Genomic DNA, 26069 nt, shown 5'->3' on the forward strand with positions numbered 1-26069 from the left:
CCGGCACCATATAATAGTCCCCGAGCACTGCCAGGGGTCACTTCTGGGCTCGTGCCAGAAATACCCCGAGCCCCGCTATATGCGCCCCCCAAATTAAAGATTTCAGATTAAATCTAGGGGCCAGAGAGGTTATCCAGGGGTCAATGCACTGCTTATATGCAGCACCACTTAGGGTCCCCCCAAGCACCAACAGGAGCAACTCCGAGCATCAGAGGCAGGGTGCAAAACAAGAACAAATAAAGGACCCAGAGGATAGCTCTGCAGGCCAGAGCCTATGTCTGACCTGTGCAAGGCCTCACGTTCAATCCTGGTGGCAGCGTGACCCCCAGGTACTCCTGGGGGTGGCACAGGTAACCCCCAGTGCCACAGGCCTGAGCAGTTCTGTACCCAAGGCTGATGACAGAACTGAAAGGCAGGTGTGGCCGGGCCACAGACTGTTGGGAATGGCCTCCAGGCCTCCTGGGCACTTCCGGATAGCCCCCCTGCCCCCAGCACACACTCCAGAAAACAAATCTAAAAACAGCATGATCTCCGTAAGAAAGTCGGGAACTTTATTGCAAACAGCAAACGGAGAGCTACACCGTGTTCGTGAGCTGGGAACTTCCATTCCACAGAGGGTCAGCCTCCCCCTGACTCCTCTGCAAATGCTCCTGGTCCCGTGCACAGACCCCAGGGCACCTCGGTGGCGAGGCCTGACAGCCGGCTCTCAGGGTGCAGGACAGCGGGGCCGAGAGCGGAAATCTGGGAGGCTCCCCCACAGTGGGGGGGCGTGTGGCCATCACCTACCAGCGAGGCTCGGCGTCGATCTCGGAAACACGCCCCGAGGGAGAGGCAATGAGGGGGGCTTCCCTTCACATGGCTGGGACACGCAGAGCAGCCACAGCAAAGCGAGGGCCGGGCTGGCCCAGCGCCCACGGGCTATGGCGGGCTCCATTTCTGAGGGGGGCGGGGGGGGAGTTCTCTTGCGTCTCCCATGGGGGGGGGGAGGCATGGAGTGAGAGGGGAGTGGAAACACGCAGGAGTTAGAAACGAGCATGAAGACCCGGCGGGGCAGGACACAAACCAGCCAGGTCACTGGGACCCCCTCCCTGGTTTTGGTCCCTCGGCTCTCAGCCCACTCCCCAGGGCCCTGCAGGACCCCTGCGCCCCTGAAGAGCACCCCAGCCCTGCCTCCTCTAGCACAGTGACTCGACTCTGATCTCCCACAGCCCTGAGTGCTGAAAGCCTGGTTCCCCCCCCCCCCCCCCGCCAGCGAGAGGAAACAGGGAGCCCAGTTCTCCAATGAAGCCCCTGGGCCAGCCGCTCTGAGAGAGCCCTGGGGCAGCGCTGCCAGGAGGACCCTAACCCTGTGCCCCAGCACCCCGCCCCTGCGTTTCACAGACCTGGGTCCAGCCTCTCGCCCACCCACTGCCCCCTGGTCTTAGCAGGGCTGAGCTTTGGGGGGGCCCATGACCCAATTTCTCAGAAAAGCTTCTAGCTTGAGAGCGCCAGAGCGGGCAGAGGGCTGTGGCTGACTCCCAGGTGCCACCACGCCCGCCGGAGCCCCAACTCCCACCCCAAGGCCAGAGGTGCCCTGTTCTGTGCTCTGGGCTACCGGGAGGAAGCAGGAGTGGCCGCCCCACAGAACCCCACGAAGGCGGAGGGATCCAGAACTAAGTGGGAGTGTGTTCATGGGGAGGCCTGGCCAGCAGCTAGGGGCACGGCCACAGGGCTGGGGGGGCCTGAAACCCCAACCCGTCCCCCCCCAACTGAGGCTGGGCCTCAAGTGAGCTATGAACACCCCCTTCCTGGCCGCCCGCCTCCTCCCGGGCTCAGGAAGCTGTGCCACCCGCGTCGGCTGCCGTCTGGAAGGCGACCCCGTCCCCGGGCAGGGGTGAGGACAGGAAGGGCCAGAGCCACACCAGGGCCCATCGCGGGCCCAGCACGGCCTGCAGGTTGTGGGCAGGCCCCAGGTCATAGGCGTGCTGGCCCCGCGCCCACTCCCACGTGGTCTGGCCCCGCAGCAGCAGCGTCCCGTGGAACAGCAGCCCCGCGGCGCACAGCAGCGCGCCCGCCACGCATGTGTCCGTCACGAAGGCCAAGGCGAACTGCGCCAGGGACACTTGGCCTGCGGGGAGAGCAGAGGGTCAGGGGGAAGCGCGCCCCCCTCACACAACACGGGGACCCCCCCTCCCCGTGGTGGGGGCAGGAAACACCAGGTCGACAGGAAGCGCCAGCAGCAGCAGGAGTGACGGGTGCGTGACCTCACGCTCACCAACACTCGCAACATCACGCTGGGCTCCTGCGCTCGGAGAAGCCGCCTCGCCGGATAGGCCGTGCGCACAGGTGACCAGCAGCAACCGAGCCAGACCCAGCGGACCCTGTCGGGTGCCGCCTGCAGGAAATGTCCCAAAGTACAGATCCAGGAAAGAGGGGCGCGTGGGTTCCCGGGGCCCTGGGAGGCGGGGCTGGGGAGACCGCCCAATGTGTTTCTGCTGGGGGGAGAGAAGGTTCTGGAATTGGGTAAAGGTGATGTCTGAGCAGCACTGGCAGTGCGCTGAAAGCCAGTGGATGGTGCCTGAAACAGCAGAAATGCCGGATTTCGTGTTGTTTTAAGTTTTACTTGGATAAAGAAAACCGGGGTGTCTAGGGGAGGGGGTGCACATGTGTGTGCATGTGACTAAAGGGCCAAGGCCGGGGAGGTAGGTGCATGTGTGTGCATGCATGCATAGGTGCATGTGTGTGACTGAGAGGGCGAGGGAGAGGTGTACGTGTGCATACGTGTCGGTGTGTATTGTGTGAGCGCGTGTGTGACCGTGTTTCTCGGGGGCTGCCGCACTGTCCTTACGCAGAGACTGAGCCTGCAGGACCAGTGACCGGGTGGTTCTGGAAGATGGATCTCAGGGACGTGGAGGCAGGAAAGGCCACCTCAACCCGCACACCGGAGCCTCAGGGGCCAGATAAAGGAAGAAGCACCCACAGAAAGGAAAGGAAACCCCCAAAGAGCCCCAAGGTTGCTGCTCCAGGCGGGAGCCTTCAGGGAACTTGGGTGCCGTGGTTCCCGCCAATGGTCCCACAACACTGGGAGAGAACCAAAAGGGGCCTCGTGGGCTTCGTGACGAGGCTTGGGGACTGGGGGATGGGGGCAGAGGTCAGTGGGGAGCAGGTGTTGGGGAGCAAAAGAGAGTGGCAAGAGAAATGGAGGGGACAGAGGGAGGAGAGGAGTGATGTGGGGGTGACAGGTTATGGATCCTGACAAGGACGTGGGTGCAGGTATGGAAGCGGGGAGAAGAGACAGGGAGGGTACAACACTTGGGCCCCCACACCGCCACATGTGCTGAGGCCATCTCCCCCCTTCCCCATGTTGGGAGCCCCAGGGAGGAGAGGAACTGGCCACACTCTCAGACACCCACGAATCTGGAGAGACTGAGAGGACCCCGCAGGAGACGGAGGGGGTTCCGGGGAGGCTGGGGTCCCGGGGGAAGCCAGGGTCCTAGGGAGACTGGGGGTTCTGGGAGAGACGAGCAGTTCTGGGGAAGGGGGGATCAGAACCCCCTGAGATCTCCCACCAGCAGGGGGTCCTTGGAACACTGTTCAGAAAGCACAAAAGAAGGGGGGGCAGGAAGAGTCGGGGTGTCAGAGGAATAAAGGGGGGGTCAGCCACTAGTCTCACGATCTTATCAGCCTCCTGGCCCAGCCCCCACCCCCACAGCGCCGACTCCAAGCTCCGAGGCCCGAGCAGCCGGCCCACCTGTGAGCAGCATGAGCCAGGGCAGCAGCAGGAGGGCGGCCGTGTGCAGGGGCGCATGCGCGTGCAGCAGGGCCGACAGGGCGGGGCCCAGCAGCACGGCCACGTGGAGCAGGACGCCCGCGGCGTGGAGCAGCAGGCACAGGAACGGCCGGTAGTTGCGGAAACCCACGCAGCGGCCCAGCAGGCGGCAGTGGTGGTCCCGGCGCAGGACGCACACCCGGCAGGTAGAGCAGTGCCCACTGCGAGGGGGCACCTGGCTCTGACACTGGTAGCAGTACCTGCAGGAGAGGAAGTGCAGCGTGAGTCCCCCCACTGCGCCCCCCCGCCCCCATCCCACCGGGTCATTCAACAGTAAATCCCGCGGCTGGAGCGACAGTATAGCAGGGAGGGCGTCTAGAGCCTTGCACGCAGCCCCTGGGGTCCACCCCTGGCGCCCCATATGGTTCTCCGAGCACCACGGGGAGTGATTCCTAAGAGCACCGCTGGGTTACACCCCTCAAAAGAAAAAAAAAAAGTCAATTGCAGGCCTTCCTTCCCGTGCCTTTCAGTTCTAGCTCTGCATGTCTTGGGGCCCTTTCCACTCGACACCCCCAGTCCGCTCTTCCACCACTGTGACCTCTCCCAGGTTACGGCAGCTGGCACTTGACTGGTACCCGGATTTCACTTCCGTCCCCATCCTCAGACTGGGTCACCACGGCAGCCACACGGACCCCTGAACATCTGAATCACGGCCACCTCCAACCCTCCAAAGACCTTCCATGTCATCTCTGGCCAAAAAAGTCTTCCTATATTTTACAGGGGCGCCATTGTCAACCTCTGCTCCCCCACCCCCAATTCCTCACGGGGCTTCTTGCTGCTCCCTAACCCTGCTAGCTACACAGCTGCCTCAGGGCCTTTGTATGATCCCTACCGTTGCCTGGAACAATTCCCGCTCGACTGTGCTTGGCTCAAATGTGAACCTTCTCAACCAGCCTGGGACCACTCTGCTTCAAACTGTACCTGGCAGCCCCCTAGCCTTGCCTGCTGTGCGTTTCCAGATCACCTACATCTTCAAACTTTAATACTCGACGATTTATTTGGGTTTGTTTGTTTCTTCTGTTTCTGCTGGGAGGGTGCTTGGGGAATGCTCCCAGAGGTGCAGGAAGGGCCAAGATGCAGGGGTGAACCACCCACTCGGGTCCGCTGAGTCATCTCTCCAGCCCTTTGTTTTGTTTTCAGGCTTAATTTATCACCTGTCTACTCCCCACTGAAATGGGCCCCCGGAGGTCAGGAATTTGACCTCCGATGCCAGGACTGCACCAGGCACATCAGATTGCTCCTTAAATATCCGTGAGGGAACGAAACTCCATCCTGGCTCTCCATCCCAGTTTCTAAAGGAATTTTCTGGCTCTACCTCGAGGATGCGATCATAATCTGATCCTCACATCTTCAGGTCCTCGGGCCGCTCTCCCAGCCCAGAGTCCCGCGTCTCCCCCACCGCGGGATCCCGTGCCCCACTCACGCCCAGCCCTGGCCCAGGCCGCGGCCGGCCAGCATCACGCCCCGGATGCTGGGGTCGGAGCGCAGGAACAGACCCACGTTGCCCAGCAGGTTGAGCAGCTGGAAGGCGGCCAGCGCCACCTGCAAGGCCCGAGCCAGGGGTCCCAGAGGGGGCGGCCCGGGCCCCAGCACCAGCACGTAGGTCAGCTCCAGGCCCACGGCTGCAGCCCACAGCGCAGTGAGCACGAGAGGGAGCCGCGCGGGCGCCCCCTCAGAGCCCCCCGCAGCCCAGGGCTGCCCCATGGCCCGGACCTTCGGCGGACTGATCTGGCGTACCGCGCCGCTTCCGCATTGGGGCGGGGATAGGAGCCGGAAGGACGTATGCCACGACCAATAGAAACTCGGAAGAGGAGCGAGGCGCGTTCTGACTCGTTGACGCGGCCAGAGGCGGAGAGGTGATTGGACGGGATGCACAGCGCAGTTTTCGAATCTAATAGGGCAGCCGCGTCATAGCCCCGCCTCTCCCGCAGAAGCCCCGCCCTTCAGCCCGCGGCGGGCGGGCGTTGCTGCCCCTAAGGCGGCGCTGGGCTTTCCGTGCTCAGCACATTCCATCTGCGCCGCTAGCGGCCCCGGTATTAATAGACGGGCTTCGGCGCGTCCAGCTGGCCTGGAGCCCCTTCTCTGGCTCGACTGTCGCCCTCCAGCGCTCCAGAAAACGCTCCACACAGCCGAGGTTTCTGGCAGTCACGTGGGGAAGGGGCTCGCAGACGCCCACCGCCGGCGCAGTGGCAGGGGCGAGAGCAGATTGCGGCCACTGTCCTTTCGTTTGATTGGATTTTGCGGGGCCACCCCCGGAGGTGCTCAGAGCTTCCTCCTGGCCCCGGGTTCTGGCAGGACTGCGGGGCGGGGGGGGGGGGGGCGACCAGACGCTACGGGGTGGTGGGGATCGAACCCTGAGCAGCCGCGTGCAGGGCAAGCGTCCTCCCCGCTGCGTACAGTGTCTCGGGCCCCTGAAGCCCCTGCCGCGGTCCAAGGGGGAAAAACTACTCAGAGAGGGCCCGCGCCTTTCCCAGAGTCGCCCAGCGGTGGAACCCCCGCTATGGGACCCATTCTGACACCCCCAAATTCTGCTGACCTGGCCCCAGGGTAGCCTCTTGCTTGGCCCCCTCCCGAGCGCCGTCGCCCCCAACCAGCCCCTCCCACCTGCCCCATATTTAGCGCGAATCCGATCCGGGGCTGGGCCGGCCACTATTTAACGCTGCCTGCGGTTCCCGAGTCCACGAAGCAGAGCCCGGAGCTGAGCACGATGGTGATAGTTATGCAGCCCGAGGGTCTGGGGGTTGGGGGCGGGGGCGGAGAGTACATGGAACAAGAGGAGGACTGGGACCGAGACCTACTGCTGGACCCCGCCTGGGAGAAGCAACAGCGGAAAGTGAGTGTTCGCCCGTTTCCTGATGGCAAAACTGAGGCTGAAGCCCGGCGGTCGGCCCTTGGCATCTAGCTGGTCAGGAGCAGAGCGTGTTTTAACCCAAGGAGCCCTCCCTAGGGCAGGGGGCCTCCGTTGTCCCCACAGGTGAAAGAGAAACCTAGGAGCCCCTCTCCCCCACCCCACCCCTCAGAAGGGCCTGGGGACTAGAGCCATAGAACAGAGGGTAGGGTGCTTCTTGCCTTGCACACAGCTGACCCGGGTTCGATTCCCGGAAACATATATGGTCCCCCAAGCCCCACCAAGAGTGAACCCTGAGTGTAGAACCAGCAGTAAACCATGATCACTGCTAGGTGTGGTCAAAAGGAAAGAAGGGTTAGTAAGAGGAGAGGTTCTGGGGTTCCCCCGGACCCACTGCCCCAAGGCTGCTGATAACAGCAGTTGAGTAAGGCCCTGGGGGTCCAAAATTGGGGAGAAAATGGTAGGGAATAATAGTCAAACCCCGCCATCTACCACCGTCACACACTTCCTAGTTAAATATTCCCAGCAACTAGCCGAGGGACTTGGAAGTGTGGGGACGGGGAGCTTCCCCAGATCCCTTGCACCATCCTATCTCCAGTGGGGCCGCCACGGTAACACCAGCCCAGTCGTCAGATGATGAAACTGAGGCCCAGAGTGCAGAGCTGTGACCCAAATCATGTGCCATCAGAAAACAGGACCGCTGGCATCAGGAGTGGTAGGACAGGGGGCAGGGCGCTTGCCTTGCACGTCGCCGACCCAGGTCCATTCGGCGGCATCCCGTATGGTCCCCTGAGCCCGGCCAGCAGTGATCCCTGAGCGCAGAGCCTGCTCCCCCGGCCCTTCCCCACCTTGGACCAAATCTGCCTCCTCACACACAGTGCCTGAGCACAGACAGGTGTGGCCCCAAAACAACAACAAAAGAAAACAGGCCCCCTCCATTGAGAATCTTTGCCCCTGGCTTGCCCAACCCCCTTTCCCTCCCCAGATGCCCTTTGTGCCCCCAGGAGCCCTGAGACTCCTGAAAAGGCCAGGAGGTCAGGCGTGCTCTGGTCCCCTCGCACAGAAACCTGACTCTGGCCAGATGGACACTTCCTGCTGAGGCAGCGGCTCTGGGGAGCGAGAGGGGCCCCTGGCAGCCACACCCCGGGCCGGCCTGGTCGGCCCTCGGCCCTCCCCTCCCTGACCTAGTTTCACTCCCGGCTGTTCCAAGTGGAGGGCAGAGGATGCCTGGGCTCGCGCTGGGATCAGAAAGACCACCAGGGGTGGGGAACAGCAGGGGCCAGGGGTCACCATACAGTCAGAGCGACTCTGCTCAGCATCTGCCAACAGCGTGGCTCCAGAAATGGGGTGCTGGCAGGAAGCCACCTCCTCCCCAAGCCCTTCCCCCGGCTTAGCGGATGCAAGATGGGGGGACTGGGAGCCCCGACTGGCTCCCGGGGGTGTCCCAGGCGACTCGCAGCTCCCCAGGCTTCTCCTGCACCTGTCTCGCACGGAGCACGGCTGGGGACAGTCTCCTGCCGTCATCCCTGGCTTCAGCTCCCCTCTGAGACCGAGACCTCCCCAGCTCTCGAGTCTCCCAGACAGTGACCCACGTGAGACACACACACATGCGCCTCGTGAGACACATGCATGCCTGCAACTTGCCATCCCGCTCCCAAACTACCGGGCTTCCTTCCAGCCCACTTGGAGCTGCTTGCTCGCTCAAGGGCGGCATGCTGCAGATGGCGCTGTCCGTCCGTCCATCTGTCTGTCCGTCCGCCAGCCTGAGGCCTGGGCACCGAGGCCTGGGCAGTGGGTGGTTTCCTTCTCCACTGTTTAGTACAGCATCACCCCTACCTTTGCTCTGCCTCAGCCCCTGCTCCCCCTGGCCCTATTCCCCGCCATGGAGCGAATCTGCCTCCTTCCCACACTAGACCTGTGTTGACTTCATTTATGGAACATAGGCTGTGACCTGGGACACAGCAGGGGCCCAATACAGCCCCCGCCTCAGGAACTTACAGGGCAGCGAGGACGAAGGCTTCTGTTTCTTCTGTCTGAGCCTGCCCGTCCCCCTCACTCTCTCCATCTTCTCTCCCTCGTCCTCACCTCGCTTGTCCCTTCTCCGCCAAGCCCTTTGCTCCGGAGGCAGCGTTCCAAATCACAGCCCAGCCCGCCTCCGTCCTCTGCCTGAAATCTCCCCTGATCCTCTGCCCTGAGGATCAAGTTCAAACTCCCTGGCTTAGCGTGCAGGAGGCGGCGTGACCTGGCCCCTGCCCGCCGTCCGGCCAGCCTCATACCCACCCCCTGCTTCATTCTGGCAGTGCCCAGACGGCTCACCCTGCAGAGCTAGCCACTGCCCCTCACTGCTCAGCGCCTGAGCAGCTCAGCGCCCCACAGGCTGGTCCCATGGGACACCTCTGCGGTGGCGCCCAGTGCTGCCCCCTCCCATCTTGTCTCAGACAGACGTGACTGTCTCTTCATGCAGAGTCTTTCTGTCCCAGGAGAGGAAGGACCGTCCGCCCGGCAAACACCCTACCCGCTGTATTATCACTCCAGCCCCTATTTTTTTTTCTTGCTTTGTGAGTCACACCCAGCGATGCTCAGGGCTTATTCCTGCCTCTGCACTCAGGAATTACTCTGGCAGTGCTCAGGAGACCCTATGGGATGCCGGGGACCGAACCTGGGCCAGCTGTGTGCAGGGCAAACTCCCTTCCCACTGCACTGTCGCTCCACCCCCGCATCCAAGATTTTTGGGTTTGTCGTTGGGGGCTCACGCCAGCTACTCGGCGACTGTTCCTAGCTGGGTGCTCAGAGGACCGTAGGTGGTACATAGGCAGTGCTGAGGCTCACCAGGGTTGGCTGCCTGCCAGGCAAGCGCCTTAACCCCCCACTGCCTCTGCAGACCCTGAGTGTGGGCTCCAGATGGACCCGTCAGGACCACTGAAACGCTTGTCTGCAGAGGGGAAGACCTCCCCCAGGGTGCCTGCCTTGTACCGGGTGTGGGGGGCGCTGCTCTGAGTTCCACTATCCTGCCGTGTGCGGGGAGGGACTCGGGACCCCATGGGAGACTGTGCCCCGGAGGGGAAGGAGAGAGACCCACATCCTGGAAAGTGCATCGCTCCACAGGGATCTGGACGCAAGGACAGACTCCAGCGCTGGCAGCAGAATCCAAGGCCTGGAGGTTTGCTAGGCAGGTTGTGGGCATGTGTGCCCGAGGCTCAGGGCACCTCAGCCCCAGCAGACACGCCAGCAGGCCAGGTAGAGACGGGGCACTGCAGGAACCTCCCAAGATCAGGTGATGCCCAGGGGACCTTGCTGGTTTGTAAAAGCCCCTGCAGCCCTAGGGGAGTACAAACCCAGGCACACAGACCCTGGGCAGGACCCTCGTGGCCATATGTCCTGTACCCAGAACGTCCCACGTTTTCCAAGTCAGCAGCAGGACTAGGGAGGTAGCCCAGAGGGTTGGTGCATGAGGCTGGGTGGAATCCCTGGCACCTCACGGTCCCCAAGCCCTGCTGGGTCGGGGCCGGAGCAATAACACAGCAGGAAGGGTGCTTGGGCTGGGGCAATAGCACAGTGGGTAGGGCATTTGCCTTGCACGCGGCCGACCCGGGTTTGATTCCCAGCATCCCATATGGTCCCCTGAGCACGACCAGGGGTGGTTCCTGAGTGCAGAGCCAGGAGTGGCCCCTGTGCATCGCTGGGTGTGACTCAAAAAGAAAAATAAATACAGCAGGAAGGGTGCTTGCCTGGCATGAGGCTGACCTGGGTTCAATTCCTGGCATCCCATAGGGTCCCCGAGCACCGCCAGGAGAGATTCCTGAATGCAGAGCCAGGTGTTGCCCAAAGAAAACAAACCTGAAAAGAGGCAGAAAGGCCCAGTATGGACCCGGTGCCACCCAGAAGGTCCCCCCCGCTGAGCACCTGCTTTCAAGCTTCCTAATTTCCCTTCAGGACTGGACCGTGGCCAGAGCTGCCCCCAAGTCCAAATGGGACCTTCCTGGTCCTAACAGGAGAGCACAGAGAGGGGAGGGGGTGGGCCAGGATGCCCAGCGCAGGTTGCTGGGTTGGCCTGGCTTCCAGGGCCCGGCCTCTGAGCGGCCCCACGCCGGGGACTGAGTACCACCCCTGCCCCCAGACCTTCACCGCCTGGTGCAACTCACACCTGCGCAAAGCGGGCACCCAGATCGAGGACATGGCAGAGGACTTCCGCAGTGGCCTCAAGCTCATGCTGCTCCTCGAGGTCATTTCAGGTGAGGGGGCTCAAGGCCATGCCTGGGGAGGCCAGGGAGCAGGGGGGCGGCGGTAGCAAGGGTGCTGCTGCCCCGGGGTTGCAGGGAAGAAGGGGAAATCAGAGGGGGGTGTCTTCTGACCTTTGGCCTTTGGCCTCTCCTCTTATACCCAGGAGAGAGGCTGCCCAGGCCGGACAAGGGCAAGATGCGCTTTCACAAAATCGCGAACGTCAACAAGGCCCTGGACTTTATCGCCAGCAAAGGGGTGAAGCTGGTCTCCATCGGTGCCGAAGGTGGGGCCGCAGGGAGTGGTCTGGGGCTGGGGTGGGAGCGTTTCTGGCACCGGGTCCCCCCTCCGGAGCCCGACACGTCCTGACTATGGGGGTGACTTACTGAGCCATGCAGAAGGGGCGACACGGAGCAGACGCACCCCGGGGGGCCTACGCGAGCCTGATTCTAAGCGGGCGCAGTGAGTGCGCGCTCCCTCTGGGCGGGCAGGAGCCAGGGCACGGAGCATGGGGACTGGGGCGGGCCCAGAGTCCTCGTCTTCACCGCAGAGATCGTGGACGGGAACCTGAAGATGACCCTGGGCATGATCTGGACCATCATCCTCCGCTTCGCCATCCAGGACATCTCCGTGGAGCGTGAGCCTGGGGGGAGGAGCGGGCACAGGCGGGGGTGGGGGGCGGCTGCCCAGAGCCCTGCTCAGCGGACGCTCCCCGCTGTCCCCCCAGAAACCTCGGCCAAGGAGGGCCTGCTTCTGTGGTGTCAGCGCAAGACGGCGCCGTACCGCAAGGTCAACGTCCAGAACTTCCACACCAGGTCTGGGGCACGGCCGCACCCACAGCAGGATGGGCAAATGGGAGGGCGGGTGAAGAGGGACGGGAGTTAGCTGGAGGGATGGGGGGGTCTGTAGGAAGGAGCACGGCAGCCTTCCGGTCAGGTGGAACCTCGTGAGAGCAAAGACCTGGAAGCCCCAAACATCTCGAAATGGGGTGTCCTGAGCCCAGAATATGTGACAGGGTCCTGAGGCACTCTGAGGGGGGGTCCTGAAGGCTCCAAGGAGGGTCCTGAGACGCTCTGAGGAGGGTCCTGAGGCCTCCGAGGAGGGTCCTGAGGCGCTCTGAGGGGGGTCCTGAGGGCTCCGAGGAGGGTCCTGAGACGCTCTCAGGGGGGTCCTGAGGGCTCCGAGGAGGGTCCTGAGATGCTCTGAGGAGGGTCCTGAGGGCTCCGAGGAGGGTCCTGAGACGCTCTCAGGGGGGTCCTGAGGGCTCCGAGGAGGGTCCTGAGATGCTCTGAGGAGGGTCCTGAGGGCTCCGAGGAGGGTCCTGAGACGCTCTCAGGGGGGTCCTGAGGGCTCCGAGGAGGGTCCTGAGATGCTCTGAGGAGGGTCCTGAGGGCTCCGAGGAGGGTCCTGAGACGCTCTCAGGGGGGTCCTGAGGGCTCCGAGGAGGGTCCTGAGGGCTCCGAGGAGGGTCCTGAGACGCTCTCAGGGGGGTCCTGAGGGCTCCGAGGAGGGTCCTGAGATGCTCTGAGGAGGGTCCTGAGACGCTCTCAGGGGGGTCCTGAGGGCTCCGAGGAGGGTCCTGAGATTCTCTGAGGAGGGTCCTGAGATGCTCTGAGGAGGGCCTGAGGCTGATAATGAGCTTCCAGGCCCAGTGGCAGGGTGGAGGCGTGAGGAGGCTGTTCTGAGAGGGTGCTCCTGGGGTGTGGGTGGATCAGGGCCCCGGCTCTGACCTGACCTCTCGTGTGGGGGCAGCTGGAAGGACGGCCTGGCCCTCTGTGCTCTCATCCACCGACACCGCCCCGAGCTCATCGACTACGCCAAACTGCGCAAGGTACTGGGGCCAGACCGACAGTACAGCGGGGAAGAATTTACCTTGTATGCCGCTGACCCCAGTTTGACCCTTGCACCCCATATGGTCCCAGCCCACCAGGATGATTCCTGAGTGCAGAGCCAGGAGTAACCCGTGAGCACTGCCAGGTGTGGCCAAAGAAACAAACTCCCCGCTCCAAAAAAAAAAAAAGTCACATTTTTGAGCTGGAGAAATAGTACAGTGGGTGGGGTAGGTCACTTGCCTTGCACACCGCTGACCCAGGTTCGATCCCTGGCACCCCATATGATCCCCAGAGCACCACTAGGAATGATTCCTGAGCACAGAGCCAGGAGTAACCCCTGAGGATTGCCATGTGTGACCCAAAAACAAAACAAAACACAGGTACTTCCTTAGCCACCCCGGACCCCGACTCCCCACCTTGCCCTCCGCCGACCCCTCACCTCTGTTTAGGGTGATCCTATAGGCAACCTGAATACTGCCTTTGAGGTGGCGGAGAAATACCTGGATATCCCCAAGATGCTGGATGCCGAAGGTGAGACCCCACTTTCTGGAGGGCACAGTCCAGTCTCCACACCTGCACCCCAAATGTCCTGCCCCTCGCCCTGACTTCCAGTCAGAATTCTTACTTGAGGGCCACCCATAGAGTGGCTCTGTGCTCAGGGCCCCCCGTGGTGCCAGGGATGGAACCCGGGCCTCCGGCATACAAAGCCTGTACCCCAGCCCTTTCAGCGTCTCCCAGGTCCTCCGGTCAGAATTCTTCCTGCACAGACCCTCCAGCCCTCTCTCCTGCCCCCGGTCCTCTCACCCAGAAGAACCAGTCACTTGGGCCTCCCCTTGGTAATGGCTCTGCCCTTGGCCTCAAACCCTGGTACCAGGGCTGGAGCGACAGTACATCGGGGAGGGCGTTGGCCTTGCATGCAGCCAACCTGGGTTCGATCTCCGGCATCCCATAAGGTCCCCCAAGCACTTCCAGCAGTGATTCCTGAGTGCAGAGCCAGGAGTAACCCCTAAGCCCCTAAATCAGGTGTGGCCCCTAAATAAAACAGAACCAAAACAAACAAACAAAAACTCCTGGTACCTGGGTTCTGAGAAGCATGTCGCTCCTAGAGACAGGACCTCCTTGGGTGCTGCGCCCGCCTCTGGCCCCCGTGTCCAAAACCAGCTCTGGCCAGTTGGCAGCAGACATCTATTTCCTGCGTGCCGCTGCGAATGGTGCCCGGCTGCGTGGGCGCCCGTGGAGGAGAGTTTGTCCTGAGTCCATGCCCTGGAGACAGACAGACGGAGCTCTGGGATCATGAACTGCATCAGGCCAAGGGGGCCTCCGGGGGGGAGAGAAAGGACGTGGGGTCCTGGCAGCTGGTGACCGTGGCTGCGTCTCCGCCCTCCCTTCAAAGGGAGTCTCTGCCCGTTCCCACCCCTGGCTGCCCGGTCCGCTCCCTCTATGCTCCCCTAGACATCGTGAACACCCCGAGGCCCGACGAGAAGGCCATCATGACCTACGTTTCCTGCTTCTACCACGCCTTCGCCGGCGCAGAGCAGGTAAGAGCGGCCCCCCAGCTGCCCGGCTGTGCTGGCCCGGAGCCAGACCCCCCCCTGTCCTGGCACTGGGGCCGCTGGCACAAGGCAGATGCCCCTTCTCCCCCCTGTGCACCCGGTTTTAAAGGCTTTTCCAAGGGGGGCCAGGTTGGGGGGCGTCTGCAGTCATTTCTTTGAAAGCAGCCGCCCCCCCGCAGGCAGAGACGGCCGCCAACAGAATCTGCAAGGTGCTGGCCGTGAACCAGGAGAACGAGAGGCTGATGGAGGAGTATGAGAAGCTGGCCAGTGAGGTGAGGTTGGGGGCCAGGGGGAGCCCCCCACTCTGCTCGCCTGATCCTCCCAGCCCCGGCTCCAGTTTTTTGTCCGTGCCACCCCCTTCCACCCCCGCCAGGCTCTCGGTCCCTCGCAGGTGCGTTCGCCTTAGACCCTCAACCAATTGCTTTCTTCAGCCGCTCCCATTTAGGCCAGCACACAGCCCTTTGCTCCATGCCAACCCGGGCTGGCCCCCGGACTCAGAAATGAGTCATCCCCACGCCCCGGCCAGCTGGTGGGGACGCCCCCAGTTCTGCCCTCCCCAGACATGACTGTCACCCCCACCTGGCCATAGCCTGGGGGTGGGGGGCGGGGACGGGAGGCGAGCAGCAGGCTCAGAGCTCCCGGCCCGCAGCTGCTGGTGTGGATTGGCCGCACGGTGCCCTGGCTGGAGAGCCGCGGGGGCGAGCCCAGCGTGAGCGCCATGCAGCGCAGACTGGAGGACTTCCGGGACTACCGGCGCCGGCACAAGCCGCCCCGCGTGCAGGAGAAATGCCAGCTGGAGATCAACTTCAACACGCTGGAGACCAAGCTGCGGCTGGGCAACCGGCCGGCTTTCATGCCCTCCGAGGGCAAGCTCGTCTCGGTGAGCGTGACTTTGGGCTCTGGGTTCCACTCTGTGCAATGGGTGCGCCTTGCGCCAGAGCGATAGGACAGCGGGGAGGGCGCTGGCCTTGCATGCAGCCGACCTGGGTTCGATCCCTGCATCCCGAAGCGCCCCTGACCCATCAGGAGTGATCCTGAGTGCGGTGCCCAACCCCGCCCCCTGCCACCCATGGGTGAGCATTGATGGGGAACACCTCCACCCGCCCGCAGGACATAGCCAACGCCTGGCGGGGGCTGGAGCAAGCCGAGCGGGGCTATGAGGACTGGCTGCTGGCGGAGACACGCCGCCTGCAGCGGCTGGAGCAGCTGGCGGGGAAGTTTCAGCAGAAGGCATCCCTGCACGAAGCCTGGACCCAGGGTACATACAGCTCAAGGGCTTTGCTCCTGTCCCGGGCTGGGCGGCTCCTCGGGACGGGGCGGGCAGCCTGGCCAAATGCACAGGTGGAAGGTGTTCTACTCGGTGCCCAGGGCCAGTTTGCCAGACCCACCTCTACTGGCCCCGCACACCCTTGCTGGGCGGTGGCTTTTCATCAGTGAATTCCGGCCCTTTGCAGCCTCTGGGCTCTGGTCTGGAGGACGTTGCTTGCACTAGTGATCTGTTAGCGTTTTGTCTGGGTAGCTGATGTGCAAAGGTGATTTCAGCCCCCACATCGATTCTGTTATTCTCCCAACTACACTGAGGAGAGAGTTTGGCAGGAGACAAAGGGAGCACTGTACATGAAAATATTCTCCTCCATGTCGGGATTTACCCTAATGAGTGGTGGGGGCTAGAGCCATAGTACAGCAGGGAGGGCGTTTGCCTGGCACACGGCTGACTGGGGCTCCATCCCCAGCATCCCATATGGTCCCCTGAGCATCACCAGCATTCCTGAGTGCAGAGCCAGGAGTAACCCCTGAGCATCACCAAATGTGACCAAAAAAGTTAAAAAAAAAAAAAAAAGAAAACCCTAAGATGAAAACTAAAGAATTTCTTAAATGTGCGTCCTAGTATGTGAGTCTGGGGTCTCGGAACCTGTAATCCTTAGTCACCTTCCTGCCAAAACGCTGACGCTCAATAAATGGTCGCGGCTGTAATTATGGTTATTTTTATTTGCGCGATTGTGGTAACCTCATTCTCAGAGCCTTTACTGTCCATTATTCATTCACCAACACTGACAGTTCATCAAGGCTCTGCCAAGCTGCAGGCACTGGGGCAAGGAGCGAGCAAAGGAAACTGGAGTTTGGGACCCACTGGCCCTGGCGTCTGAGTTTAATTCACTTGTAGCGCGCAGGCGGCTGGCGCTCCCCCGGTCCCACCCCGCCTCTCGCCTCTCTCCGCGCAGGGAAGGAGGAGGCGCTGAGCGTCCTCGACTACGAGTCGGCCTCGCTGCAGGAGGTCGGGGAGATGCTGCGGCGCCACGACGCCTTTGAGAACGACCTGGCTGCGCACCAGGACCGGGTGGAGCACGTGGCGGCGCTGGCCCAGGAGCTCAAGTAGCGCCGCCCCGCCCACAGCCCGCCCCCTGCACGCCCACCGACCCAGCCCCCGCCGTTTCTTATCCCCACCACCACCTGCAAGCCTCGCCTGCCTGCTGTCCCGCTGTCCCAGGGCGCTGAGCTCCCTTATCTCCTGTGACCCTCCGCACCTGAGCCCCCCCAATCTCTCCGCACACCCTGCCCCTCCGACCACGCTCTTATAGAACTGGAGCAGGTGGAGTCCGCAGTCCCTGGGAATGTGCTACACACACACACACACACACACACACATACACACTCTCCAGAAAGCCCTGCTTCTTCTCCCTTCCCTGTCCTGACTTCTTTCCGCCCTTGTCACTACCTGGGGCTTGGGCCCCAACCCGGAGGGCTGCCTGGAGGAACTGGTTCACCCCAAGTGGGCTCCTTCCCACCACAGTGAGCTCGACTACCACGAGGCAGTGTCGGTGAACAGCCGCTGCCAGGCCATCTGTGACCAGTGGGACAGCCTGGGCACGCTGACCCAGAAGAGGCGGGTCGCGCTGGAGGTGGGGTGGGGTCCCGGGGCTGGACCCCAGGGGCTGGGCGCGGGCTGGGCAGGCTGCTGACTCGCCCTCCCCCACCCCAGTGGATGGAGAAGCTCCTGGAGACCATCGACCACCTGCATCTGGAGTTCGCGCAGAGGGCGGTGGCCTTCAACAACTGGCTGGACGGTGCCGTGGAGGACCTGCAGGACGCGTGGCTGGTGCACGCGGTGGAGGAGACCCAGGTGGCCTGGGGCGGGGGTGTCTCCGAGGGACGCCGGCCTAGGAATCTCGGGCTCCCAGAAAATGGGCGGGGGGGGGCTGCCCTGGATCCCTCGCATGGCCCGGAGCCCCTGGAGCAGAAGCAGGACCGGGTACTGCCCAACGCTTCCTGCCTGTCCCCCAGAGCCTGCTGGCCGCACATGAGCAGTTCAAGGCTACGCTGCCCGAGGCTGACCGGGAGCGAGCGGCCATCATGGGCATCCAGGGCGAGATCCAGAAGATCTGCCAGACGTACGGGCTGCGGACCAGCCTCACCAACCCCTACGTCGCCCTGAGCCCGCAGGACATCAGCAGCAAGTGGGACTTGGTGAGTCCCTCCCCCGGCCCTCCGGCCCACTCAGCCGCCCGAATCCTCGAGGTCCCAAGCATTGGAGAAGCTATTCAGACCAGGGCCTGGCACCGTGACCCCCTGCAGTTCTGGGCCAGTCCTGCAGCCTGGCCTCCATGCCGATCCCCTTCCCGTCAGGCCTGAGGGGCTGTTGACCCCATACAACCACCTGAGTTCCTAGTAAAGGAAGCCCTGGCCGTGCCCTTGAGCACCGCCAGGGGTCACTCTTGAGCCCAGAGTCAGCAACAGTCCCTGCGCCTCGCTCCAAAACTCCAAACCCGGTGGATCCCAGAGAAGGGAAGCCTGGGGTCCCCTGTGACCCGAGAGGAACAAGTCTGAAGAAGCAGCAGGGCTGGCCCAGCAGCCCTAACAGGCCTGGCCCGCACATCCCTGCACCCAGGTCCGAAAGCTGGTTCCCAGGCGCGACCAGGCGCTGCAGGAGGAGCTGAGCCGGCAGCAGGTGAACGAGCAGCTGCGGCGGCAGTTCGCGGCCCAGGCCAACGCTGTGGGGCCCTGGATCCAGGGCATGGTGGAGGTGAGGCCGGGAGGGAGGGGCCGCCGCCTGGAGGAGCCGGGCCCGGGGGTGGGGATCCTCATGCCACCTGGGCCTCCCCCCACAGGAAGTGGGGCGCCTGGCGGCCGGCCTGCTGGGCCCCCTGGAGCAGCAGCTGGCGGAGCTCCGGCAGCGGGAGCAGAACATCGTCCGCTACAAGAGCAACATGGACCGGCTGGAGGGCGAGCACCAGCTGCTGCAGGCCAGCCTGGTGTTCGACAACCGGCACACGGCCTACAGCATGGAGGTGGGCAAAGCCCGGCCACCCCGCGGCGGGGCCCCGACCGTGCCCAGAGACCCAGTGAGGGCCAGGGACCTGTCCAGAGTCGCGCGGCGCCCTGGTCGATCAATACTGAACCTATTAGGGCGTTTGCCTTATGCGCACGGCTGACCCGGGTTCGATCCCCAGCTTCCCATATGGTCTCCTGAGCATCACCAGGAGTCACTCCTGAGCACAGAGCCAGGAGTAATAACGCCTGAGCATCACTGGATTTGCCTCCCAAATACATAAATTCTGACCCCCCATCGTGAATGGTCCAGCTTTAAGGCAGACAGAGCCGCTGGAGGGGCTCAGAGAGGTCCCCAGGGGAGTTGCGGGGGGCAGGGCTAGGAGCAACACGGCGGGGGGGGAGTGGCGCCTGGAAGCATGCAGGGGGCTGGGAGCTGAGCTGGAGCGGGCCTGACCCCTGCGCTGCAGCACCTCCGCGTGGGCTGGGAGAGGCTGCTGGCCTCCCTCGCCCGCACCATCAACGAGGTGGAGAACCAGCTGCTCACCCGAGACGCCAGAGGCCTGAGCCAGGAGCAGCTCAACGAGCTCCGGGCGTCCTTCAACCACTTTGACCGGGTCAGCAGGGACCCCGCGCTGGGAGGGTGCTGGACTCGGGGGGCGTGCTGGGGACCGAGCCTGACATCTGTTCGCTCCCTCCAGAAGCGGAAAGGAATGATGGAGCCTGACGACTTCCGGGCCTGCCTCATCTCCATGGGCTACGACCTGGTGAGTCGGCCCCCGTGCCAGGGCTGCCCTTAGCGTCCACCTCTTACACCACCAGCCCCTTCTCGTGCCCCCCACCTTCATGCTCTCTTCTGCCTCTTCGGCTGGGGCTGGGTAGAAGGATCCGTTTCACACACAGGCCGTCAGAGGCCCCGAGAGGTCAGTGAGGGTCACCCCAGCCCCGGTTCAGAGGCCGAGGTCAGCCACGCCTTTCCGTCAGGGAAGCAGCGCTGCGGGCAGGCTGTGACGGCCAGAGGAAAGGCCACATCCGGGCTGGGAGGCAGCCGGGGCTCAGGCCTGCAGCACACGGACCTGAGTCTGACCCTTGGCACCGCATCATTCCCTAGCACAGCCGGGGGCGCCCTGGGTGCCCCCCATCCCCCTGGCACCTGTGGGCCCAGCCAGCGTGCCCTGTCAAACCCACGCAGAACCATCTGGGCCCGGGATCCCCGAGCACAGCTTGAGAGGTGCCCCCCTCCAAAAGATCAAGGGCAAAGGGCACAGGGGACGTGGTCCCAGGGGCTGTCGCTGGGTGGCTGGACCGTCCCAGAGGGGACAGCAGCCACGCTCAGGTCTCCGTGCCCGCCCTCTTTCCCTGCAGGGGGAAGCGGAGTTTGCCCGCGTCATGACCGTGCTGGACCCCAACGGCACGGGGGTCGTGACTTTCCAGGCCTTCATCGACTTCATGACCCGTGAGACGGCGGAGACGGACACGGCGGAGCAGGTGGTGGCCTCCTTCAAGATCCTGGCGGGGGACAAGGTGAGTCCCGGCGCGGGGGGGGGGGCGGGGGGGGCAAGGGCGGGGCGGGCGGGCCCTCACGCTGCTTCTCCCCCAGAACTACATCAGCCCCGAGGAGCTGCGGCGGGAGCTCCCCCCGGAGCAGGCCGAGTACTGCATCTGCCACATGACGCCCTACAAGGGCTCCGGGGCACCGGCCGGAGCGCTGGACTACGTGGCCTTCTCCAGTGCCCTCTACGGAGAGAGCAACCTCTGACCTCTGGCCTTGACCCCAGGTGGTCTGGCTGATCGCCTCCATCCCTTGGGACGGGGTGCTGATTAAAGACCCGTCCGTCCGTGTGGCCTCTCCCCTTCTCCTTTCAGACCCTGTGGGGGTCCCCTCGTCGCCCTGGAGGGGGGCGGGGCAGTCAGTCACACCACACAGGAGCCTCAGGCACCTCTTTATTGCTGTTAGAAAAGGTAGGCTACGATTATTTCTCTAGGCGTGGGCAGGAAGTCTGCCCCCCACCCCAGGAGGGGGCGCCCCAAATCCAAGGGCAACTGGGGTGGGAAGCCTGCTTGGGAGAGAAGGGCGCCGGGGTCAGAGCGACCCCCTCCACCCACGCCATCCGGGCTCGGGGCTCCTTCCCCGGCTTCCGCTGCTTCAAGTACCCGCTGCACCCCAAGATCCTGCTAACAACCGGGATCCAACAGAGGCAGGGTGGGGGGGGAGGAGGGAGAGGAGGGGCGTCCTCCCAGCCCCGCGCTCAGCCCCAGATGACCCAGTGGCATGGCACCCCTGGACGCGCTGGGCCTTCCGGAGGAGTCCCGGATGTGTAGCCGGGCCAGGGACCGGGCTGCCCCGGTCACACCAGGTTGTGAGGTACCGGTCTTCCGCTCACCACTGCCGAGCTGGCCATGGTGTTCACGCCACACGCGCCGGAGCCCCGGTGCAAGTAGTAGTAACCCTGGCGGCGAGAGGGGGGCTGTGAGGGCCCGCGAGGGCACCCCGAGCGGTGGGGCCGTGGCCGCCCCCCACACCCACCTGCTGGCCCCAGTCTGAGCCCCAGCTGTTCTTGATGGCCCAGAAGGGCAGGGAGGAGCCTGGGGAGTGGAGCACAGTGTCGGGGGTCAGGGCGCCCCACACGCGGCCCCTCGAGGACCGGCTGCGCGCTCCTGTGTGGCGCACAGAACAGGAGAGACGCCGGCCGGGCCCTGCTCCCGCCCCCTCCGCGCCCCCGGGTCATGTCCCCAGCCAGAGCCCCACCCCTGACCCCCCTGTCCAGGACTCACGGTTGCCGTAGCCAACCAGCAGCACGGCGTGGTCGATGAGCCAAGGGCTGCAGAGAGGCCGCAGGGGGCGCGCGATGCCCCGACGGTAGAACTGGGGAGGGCCAGAGTAAGGGGGGGGGGCCGAGCCAGCGGGAGGGGGCGGGCGGGACGCGCCTTACCTGCATGCCGAAGGCGTTGAGGGCCACCGAGATGGGCCCGTTCTTGGCCAGCCAGGCTGCCAGCTCTGAGGTGGGAGGGGCAGCGTCAGGGGCACCCAGGCCGGCACCCCCCCCACCCCACGTCCGCCTGCGCTCGGCCCGCCCCTCACTCAACTGTGCTCGTTCTGACTCAGGGCCACTGAGTCGTTGATGAAGACCTTGGCCTTCTTAGCTGAGAAGTTGCAGGCCTGCACGTGGCCCTTGTAGCTGTAGTCGCTCTCGGTCTCCAGGCCGCCTGCCAGGGAGACGGGGCAGCCCGCTCCAGAGGTGATGAAATGGGGGGGGGGAGGGCGGGGGGAGCCGGGCCTGCCCTGCACCATCTGCCCCCGCCCCATTCTGCTTGGGGCCCTGGGGTCGGACAAGCAAGAGTCGAAACAGTCGCATCACCAGACCCCCCACCTCCACCAAACACCGCCCCCCAAAGGTCAGGTGAGGTGTCCCCTGGCTTAGTTGTTTTTCAGAGGGACACCCTCCACGCAACAGCAAAACCCGGATCCTGGCTCTGTTCAGTGCTCAGGGCAATCCCCAGGGCCGCCGGGGCTGTCCCAGAGGCCGAGGCAGCAGCCAACCCAGCTCAGCCGATACGACTTGCAAAGGTACTTGATCTGCAGTGGCCGACCCGGCAGCCCATATGGTCCCCTGAGCACCATCAGGAGTAATTCCTGAGTGCAGAGCCAAGAGTGACCCCTGAGTATCACCTGGTGTGTCCCCCGCCCAAAAAAACCCTCAGCGCAGCATTAGGACCAGACCCGAATCCTGGGACTGTCCCCCACGCACAGTGACGGGCGGGGAAGGGACCTCACTGCTGCGTACCCAGGACCTTGATGGCCAAGTAGGCATTGGAAGGCAGACCGCCCAGGCACGCCTTGTCCGTCTTGTCGCAGTCCAAGAGCTCTAGGAGGGGCCGGAGAGACAGTCCAGTGGGTGGGGCGCTGGCCTTGCACATAGCCGACCCGGGTTCGGTCCCCGGCTTCCCATACGGTCCCCCGAGCACCGTCAGGAGTGATTCCTGAGTGCAGAGCCAGGAGGAAGCCCTGAGCATCGCCAGGTGTGTGACCCAAAAAGCAAAAACACCAAAACCCTAAGAAGAAACAAGAACACAAGAGCTCCTGGGGCTGGAGCAATCGCACAGCGGGGAGGGAGTTTGCCTTGCATGTGGCCGACTCAGGTTCGATTCCCAGCATCCCACAGGGTCCCCTGAGCACCGCCAGGAGTAATTCCTGAGTGCATGAGCCAAGAGTAACCCCTGTGCAATGCTGGTGTGACCCAAAAAAGAAAAAAAAATGAACACAAGAGCTCCAGGAAACAGAGGCAGGTTCTGAGGGAGGGGGGCGGGGGTGGGGGTGCAGGTGCTCACCCTGTTCTGAGAGGGACAGTAGGTCCCCCCGCTTCAGGAACCACTGGCCCTCGATGTTGCCCGTGACCGAGAAGGCCCAGCAGGAGCCGCACATGCCCTGCCAGAGAAGGTGGTCAGGGCCCCGCCCGGCCGGCCCAGAGGCACCCCTGGTTCCCCTCCGTCTAGGGGTGCTCCCAGCCCCCCTCCGCCCGGGGCCCCACCTGGTCCTTGACTGGGGTGACAGCCCCCTGGTTCCGCCAGTCCCACTCGGGGGGGATGTTCCCACCGACGGGCTTGGCCAAGCGCATCTTCATGCCCATCTCCTCCTTGAGCAGCGGGTTCAGGTAGATGGTGTGAAACTCCTCCTCTGTGGAGGGCGGGAGCGTGGGCACAGGGCGCCCCCACCCACCGCCGCCGCAGGCCCGCCCAGCCCACGCGCCCTGCCCCGCCCCTACCTGTGAGGTCACTGAACTTGGTGACCCCGTACTGAGCTGTGCCCTGGTCCAGGGCCTGGATCTTCTGCGCTCGAATCAAATTGCTGGCGAAGACCGACATGCGCCACTGTGCCTCTGAGAGCAGAGAGCAGGAGGGGGAGCTGGAGGCACCCGGGAGCAGGGGGTGCTGGGCCCAGCTGGAAGCGGGTCAGACGGCTGGAGAGGCAGGGCAGGGACCCGGTCTTGATTTTGACCGGAAATCAAAAACCATTTCAGGGGGCTGGAGCGATAGCACAGCGGCGAGGGCGTTTGCCTTGGGTTCGATTCCCAGCATCCCATATGGTCCCCGGAGCACCGCCAGGAGTAATTCCTGAGTGCAGAGCTAGGAGTAACCCCTGTGCATAGCAGGGTGTGACCCAAAAAGAAAAAAAAATTTCAGGAGTTGACAGGATGTGAAGGCAGAACCGAAAAGACCACTGAAAGGACCCCCAGATGGGTCCCGTGGAAGGCCACTGGGCTGGGCTCCTGAGGTGCAACGGGAGAAGGGCCCTGAGGTGGCTGTTTGATCCTGGGAGCTGGTCAGGAGCAAGGGCGGCGAGCACGGGGGTGGTGGGGGTGCGGGTAGACACCCCAAAAGGATGCGGGCTTCCCCTGTCCTTCCCCTCCTCAAAACCAAGCGCTGCGGGGCTGGAGAGATAGCACAGCGGGTAGGGCGTTTGCCTTGCACGCGGCCGACCCGGGTTCAAATCCCAGCATGCCATATGGTCCCCTGAGCACAGCCAGGGGTAATTCCTGAGTGCAGAGCCAGGATTAGCCCCTGTGCATTGCCAGATGTGACCCAAAACGCAAAAAAAAAAAAGCAAAAAAAAAAAAAAAAACAAAAACCAAGCGCTGCACCCGCTCCCAGCCAGACGGCAGGGCCAAGGCTGGGGCTCACCCTCCTCTGTCTCGTAGGTCCGGTTGTAGGTGATGACGAAGTCCTTAAAGATAGACGCTATCTTCACAGAGAAGTCCTGCAAGACAGATGGGCGTGGAACAGCAGGGTGCCCGCGGGGGGGGCGTGTATGGGGGGGTCAGCCTGAGGCTCCCTACCTGGGGCATCGGATCATCCTGGTCCAACCGCGGCAGGGCTGAACCGAGAGTCTCGTTCCCATCATCTGGGGAGGGTGGGGACAGGGGAAAGGCAAGCTGAGGCCTGCGGGGCGCCTGCCCCCAGCTCTGCCCCTGCGCCCCCCCCCCCAGGCCCACACCTGTGCCCTTGATGTCCACCGGCCGGCAGTCCCTGCGGAGCAGCATGTGCTGCCCGAGCTCGTCCAGGACTTCGAAGGTGCAGAGCTGGGGAGAGGAGGGACGCCAGGCTGGGGTGGGGTGGGGGGTGTCCTCGGCGTGCACCCTCCACCCCGCCCCCCCAGCTCTTCCAGGCCGGAGCTGTCTGTCACCCGGCATCCCGTCGCTGCAGGGGCAGCCCGGAGACGGGCCGGGCACGGCACGGGCGCCCCGACACTCACCAGGGTCTTTTTGGACACAGGGAGCTGGCACACCGTGGGGTCGTTGCAGGGGGGCTCCTCCAGGGTCGCCTTCAGCGAGTACAGGGACCCCCGGTCGTCCTGGACGACCGAAGGGCCGGGTGAGGCGGCTGGCCGGGCACCGCGGCTAGACTCCGCCCCCGCCATCCCCCGGGCATCATCCCGGCGTCCCGCACAAAAACACCCCAGGCCGCGGCTCCCCGCCCGTCCTCACCCGGCGGACGCGGCCGCTCACGGCGCCCAGCACCGCCCGCGTCCCCGCCGCCCGGTTGTGCATCTCCAGCGCGAAGCGGGCGGGCGGCAGCAGCTGCGCGGGCGGCGGCTCCCAGGCCTCGGCGTCGGGCCCGGGCCGCCCCGCGGCGGCGGCGGCGGCGGCCGGGAGCAGCCCCAGCAGCGACAGCAGGGCCAGCCAGGGCGCCATGGCGAGGGCAGGGCGGGCGGCCCGAACGCAGGACGCGCGGAGCAACCGACCCGCCGGCCCGGGAGCCGCCGTCACAGCGGCCCGCGTCGCTCCGGGGGCGGTGGCGGCCGGCGGCCAATGGGCGGCGGCCGGGGGCGCCTGCGCGCTGGCCGCGGCCGCCGGGCACGTGGGGCGCGCGGGGACCCCACGGCCGCGCCCGCTGCGCCGGAGCCCGGCCGCGACGCATCATCCGCGGCTCTGGGGGCTGCCGAGCGCGGCTGGGGGAGGACGCCGAGGCGGGAGAGTCACCAGCTGTTTGGGCGTGTGTGTGTGTGTGTGTGTGTGTGTGTGTGTGTGTGTGTGTGTGTGTTCTGATACATACCGTTTATTTCTGCAAACTTAATGGTTATGATGGACATAATTCTAGCAGCGTTTGCGGGAATGATGAATTCGAGTTCATTCATATGCCTTTATTTATTTACTTTTTGCTTTTTAAAATTTAATTTCCGTGAGATACACAGTTAGAAAGTTGTTAATGATCCGGTTTCGATCGTACAGAGTCAGGAGCGTTTATGGCAGGCGGGGTCCCTGGTCGCTGCCCAGCGAAGTGTCTGGGATGAAGCAAGGCCATTTGACTGAGAGATGCGGTGGCTCACCAGGTGACCGGGGAGTGATAGACGGGGCTAGACCCCAGCGCCTTGGCCTCAGAGCCCTGGCTCTCAGCTCAGAGCCTCATGGTCGCTCTGCCGTCAAGCACGCACGTGCATGGCTGCCTGCTGATGGGGGGGGGGTCGGCTGGGGGCGGTGGGTGAAAAAAAAAAAAAAAGAGAAACGACTGGTTGGATGATTGACTCATGCCCCTGGAGGGGCTGGATG

General features: G+C 63.9%; 3 protein-coding genes across 5 annotated transcripts; 1 reads left to right on the forward strand and 2 right to left on the reverse strand.

Moving 5' to 3' along the window:
- Positions 1-528: 528 nt before the first annotated feature.
- On the reverse strand, positions 529-5553 carry ZDHHC24 (zinc finger DHHC-type containing 24). Its single transcript, XM_004618447.2, has 3 exons — positions 5232-5553; positions 3731-4008; positions 529-2107 (listed from the first exon to the last, which is right to left on the reverse strand). Exons 1-3 carry the CDS (start codon positions 5510-5512, stop codon positions 1812-1814), a joined length of 855 nt encoding a protein of 284 aa, XP_004618504.1. The 5' UTR covers positions 5513-5553; the 3' UTR covers positions 529-1811.
- Positions 5554-6515: 962 nt separating this feature from the next.
- On the forward strand, positions 6516-20293 carry ACTN3 (actinin alpha 3). Of its 2 annotated transcripts, XM_004618448.2 has the most exons (21): positions 6516-6641; positions 10774-10888; positions 11041-11160; positions 11425-11511; positions 11602-11689; positions 12627-12705; positions 13156-13237; positions 14159-14244; positions 14439-14531; positions 14909-15139; positions 15370-15517; positions 16482-16632; positions 17051-17159; positions 17240-17380; positions 17542-17724; positions 18146-18280; positions 18366-18545; positions 18996-19142; positions 19227-19292; positions 19891-20049; positions 20126-20293. In XM_004618448.2, exons 1-21 carry the CDS (start codon positions 6516-6518, stop codon positions 20282-20284), a joined length of 2685 nt encoding a protein of 894 aa, XP_004618505.2. In that variant the 3' UTR covers positions 20285-20293. The 2 variants fall into 2 exon arrangements, with proteins under 2 accessions (XP_004618505.2, XP_012790418.2); XM_012934964.2 differs by having other exon boundaries at positions 18996-19292.
- Positions 20294-20456: 163 nt separating this feature from the next.
- On the reverse strand, positions 20457-25304 carry CTSF (cathepsin F). Of its 2 annotated transcripts, XM_055141990.1 has the most exons (14): positions 25008-25303; positions 24776-24874; positions 24518-24602; positions 24360-24424; positions 24205-24280; positions 23289-23402; positions 23055-23200; positions 22855-22951; positions 22311-22391; positions 21613-21732; positions 21459-21523; positions 21301-21391; positions 21053-21111; positions 20457-20975 (listed from the first exon to the last, which is right to left on the reverse strand). In XM_055141990.1, exons 1-14 carry the CDS (start codon positions 25212-25214, stop codon positions 20874-20876), a joined length of 1407 nt encoding a protein of 468 aa, XP_054997965.1. In that variant the 5' UTR covers positions 25215-25303; the 3' UTR covers positions 20457-20873. The 2 variants fall into 2 exon arrangements, with proteins under 2 accessions (XP_054997965.1, XP_054997964.1); XM_055141989.1 differs by having other exon boundaries at positions 24360-24602; positions 25008-25304.
- Positions 25305-26069: the final 765 nt, after the last annotated feature.

Source organism: Sorex araneus, chromosome 6, assembly GCF_027595985.1.
Source record: "Sorex araneus isolate mSorAra2 chromosome 6, mSorAra2.pri, whole genome shotgun sequence".
Lineage (NCBI taxonomy): Eukaryota > Metazoa > Chordata > Mammalia > Eulipotyphla > Soricidae > Sorex > Sorex araneus.

Coding starts and splice junctions, on each gene's coding strand:
- ACTN3 (XM_012934964.2), top strand. CDS start 6,516: ATGGTGATAGTTATGCAGCCCGAGGGTCTGGGGGTTGGGGGCGGGGGC. Junction 14,532..14,908: donor ATGAGAAGCTGGCCAGTGAG/GTGAGGTTGGGG, acceptor CCCGGCCCGCAG/CTGCTGGTGTGGATTGGCCG. Junction 16,633..17,050: donor GCGCTGGCCCAGGAGCTCAA/GTAGCGCCGCCC, acceptor TTCCCACCACAG/TGAGCTCGACTACCACGAGG.
- ZDHHC24 (XM_004618447.2), bottom strand. CDS start 5,512: ATGGGGCAGCCCTGGGCTGCGGGGGGCTCTGAGGGGGCGCCCGCGCGG. Junction 4,009..5,231: donor GGCCTGGGCCAGGGCTGGGC/GTGAGTGGGGCA, acceptor CCTCTCCTGCAG/GTACTGCTACCAGTGTCAGA. Junction 2,108..3,730: donor CTGGCTCATGCTGCTCACAG/GTGGGCCGGCTG, acceptor CTCTCCCCGCAG/GCCAAGTGTCCCTGGCGCAG.
- CTSF (XM_055141989.1), bottom strand. CDS start 25,214: ATGGCGCCCTGGCTGGCCCTGCTGTCGCTGCTGGGGCTGCTCCCGGCC. Junction 21,392..21,458: donor TCAACGCCTTCGGCATGCAG/GTAAGGCGCGTC, acceptor GGCCCTCCCCAG/TTCTACCGTCGGGGCATCGC. Junction 20,976..21,052: donor GCTCAGACTGGGGCCAGCAG/GTGGGTGTGGGG, acceptor TCTCGCCGCCAG/GGTTACTACTACTTGCACCG.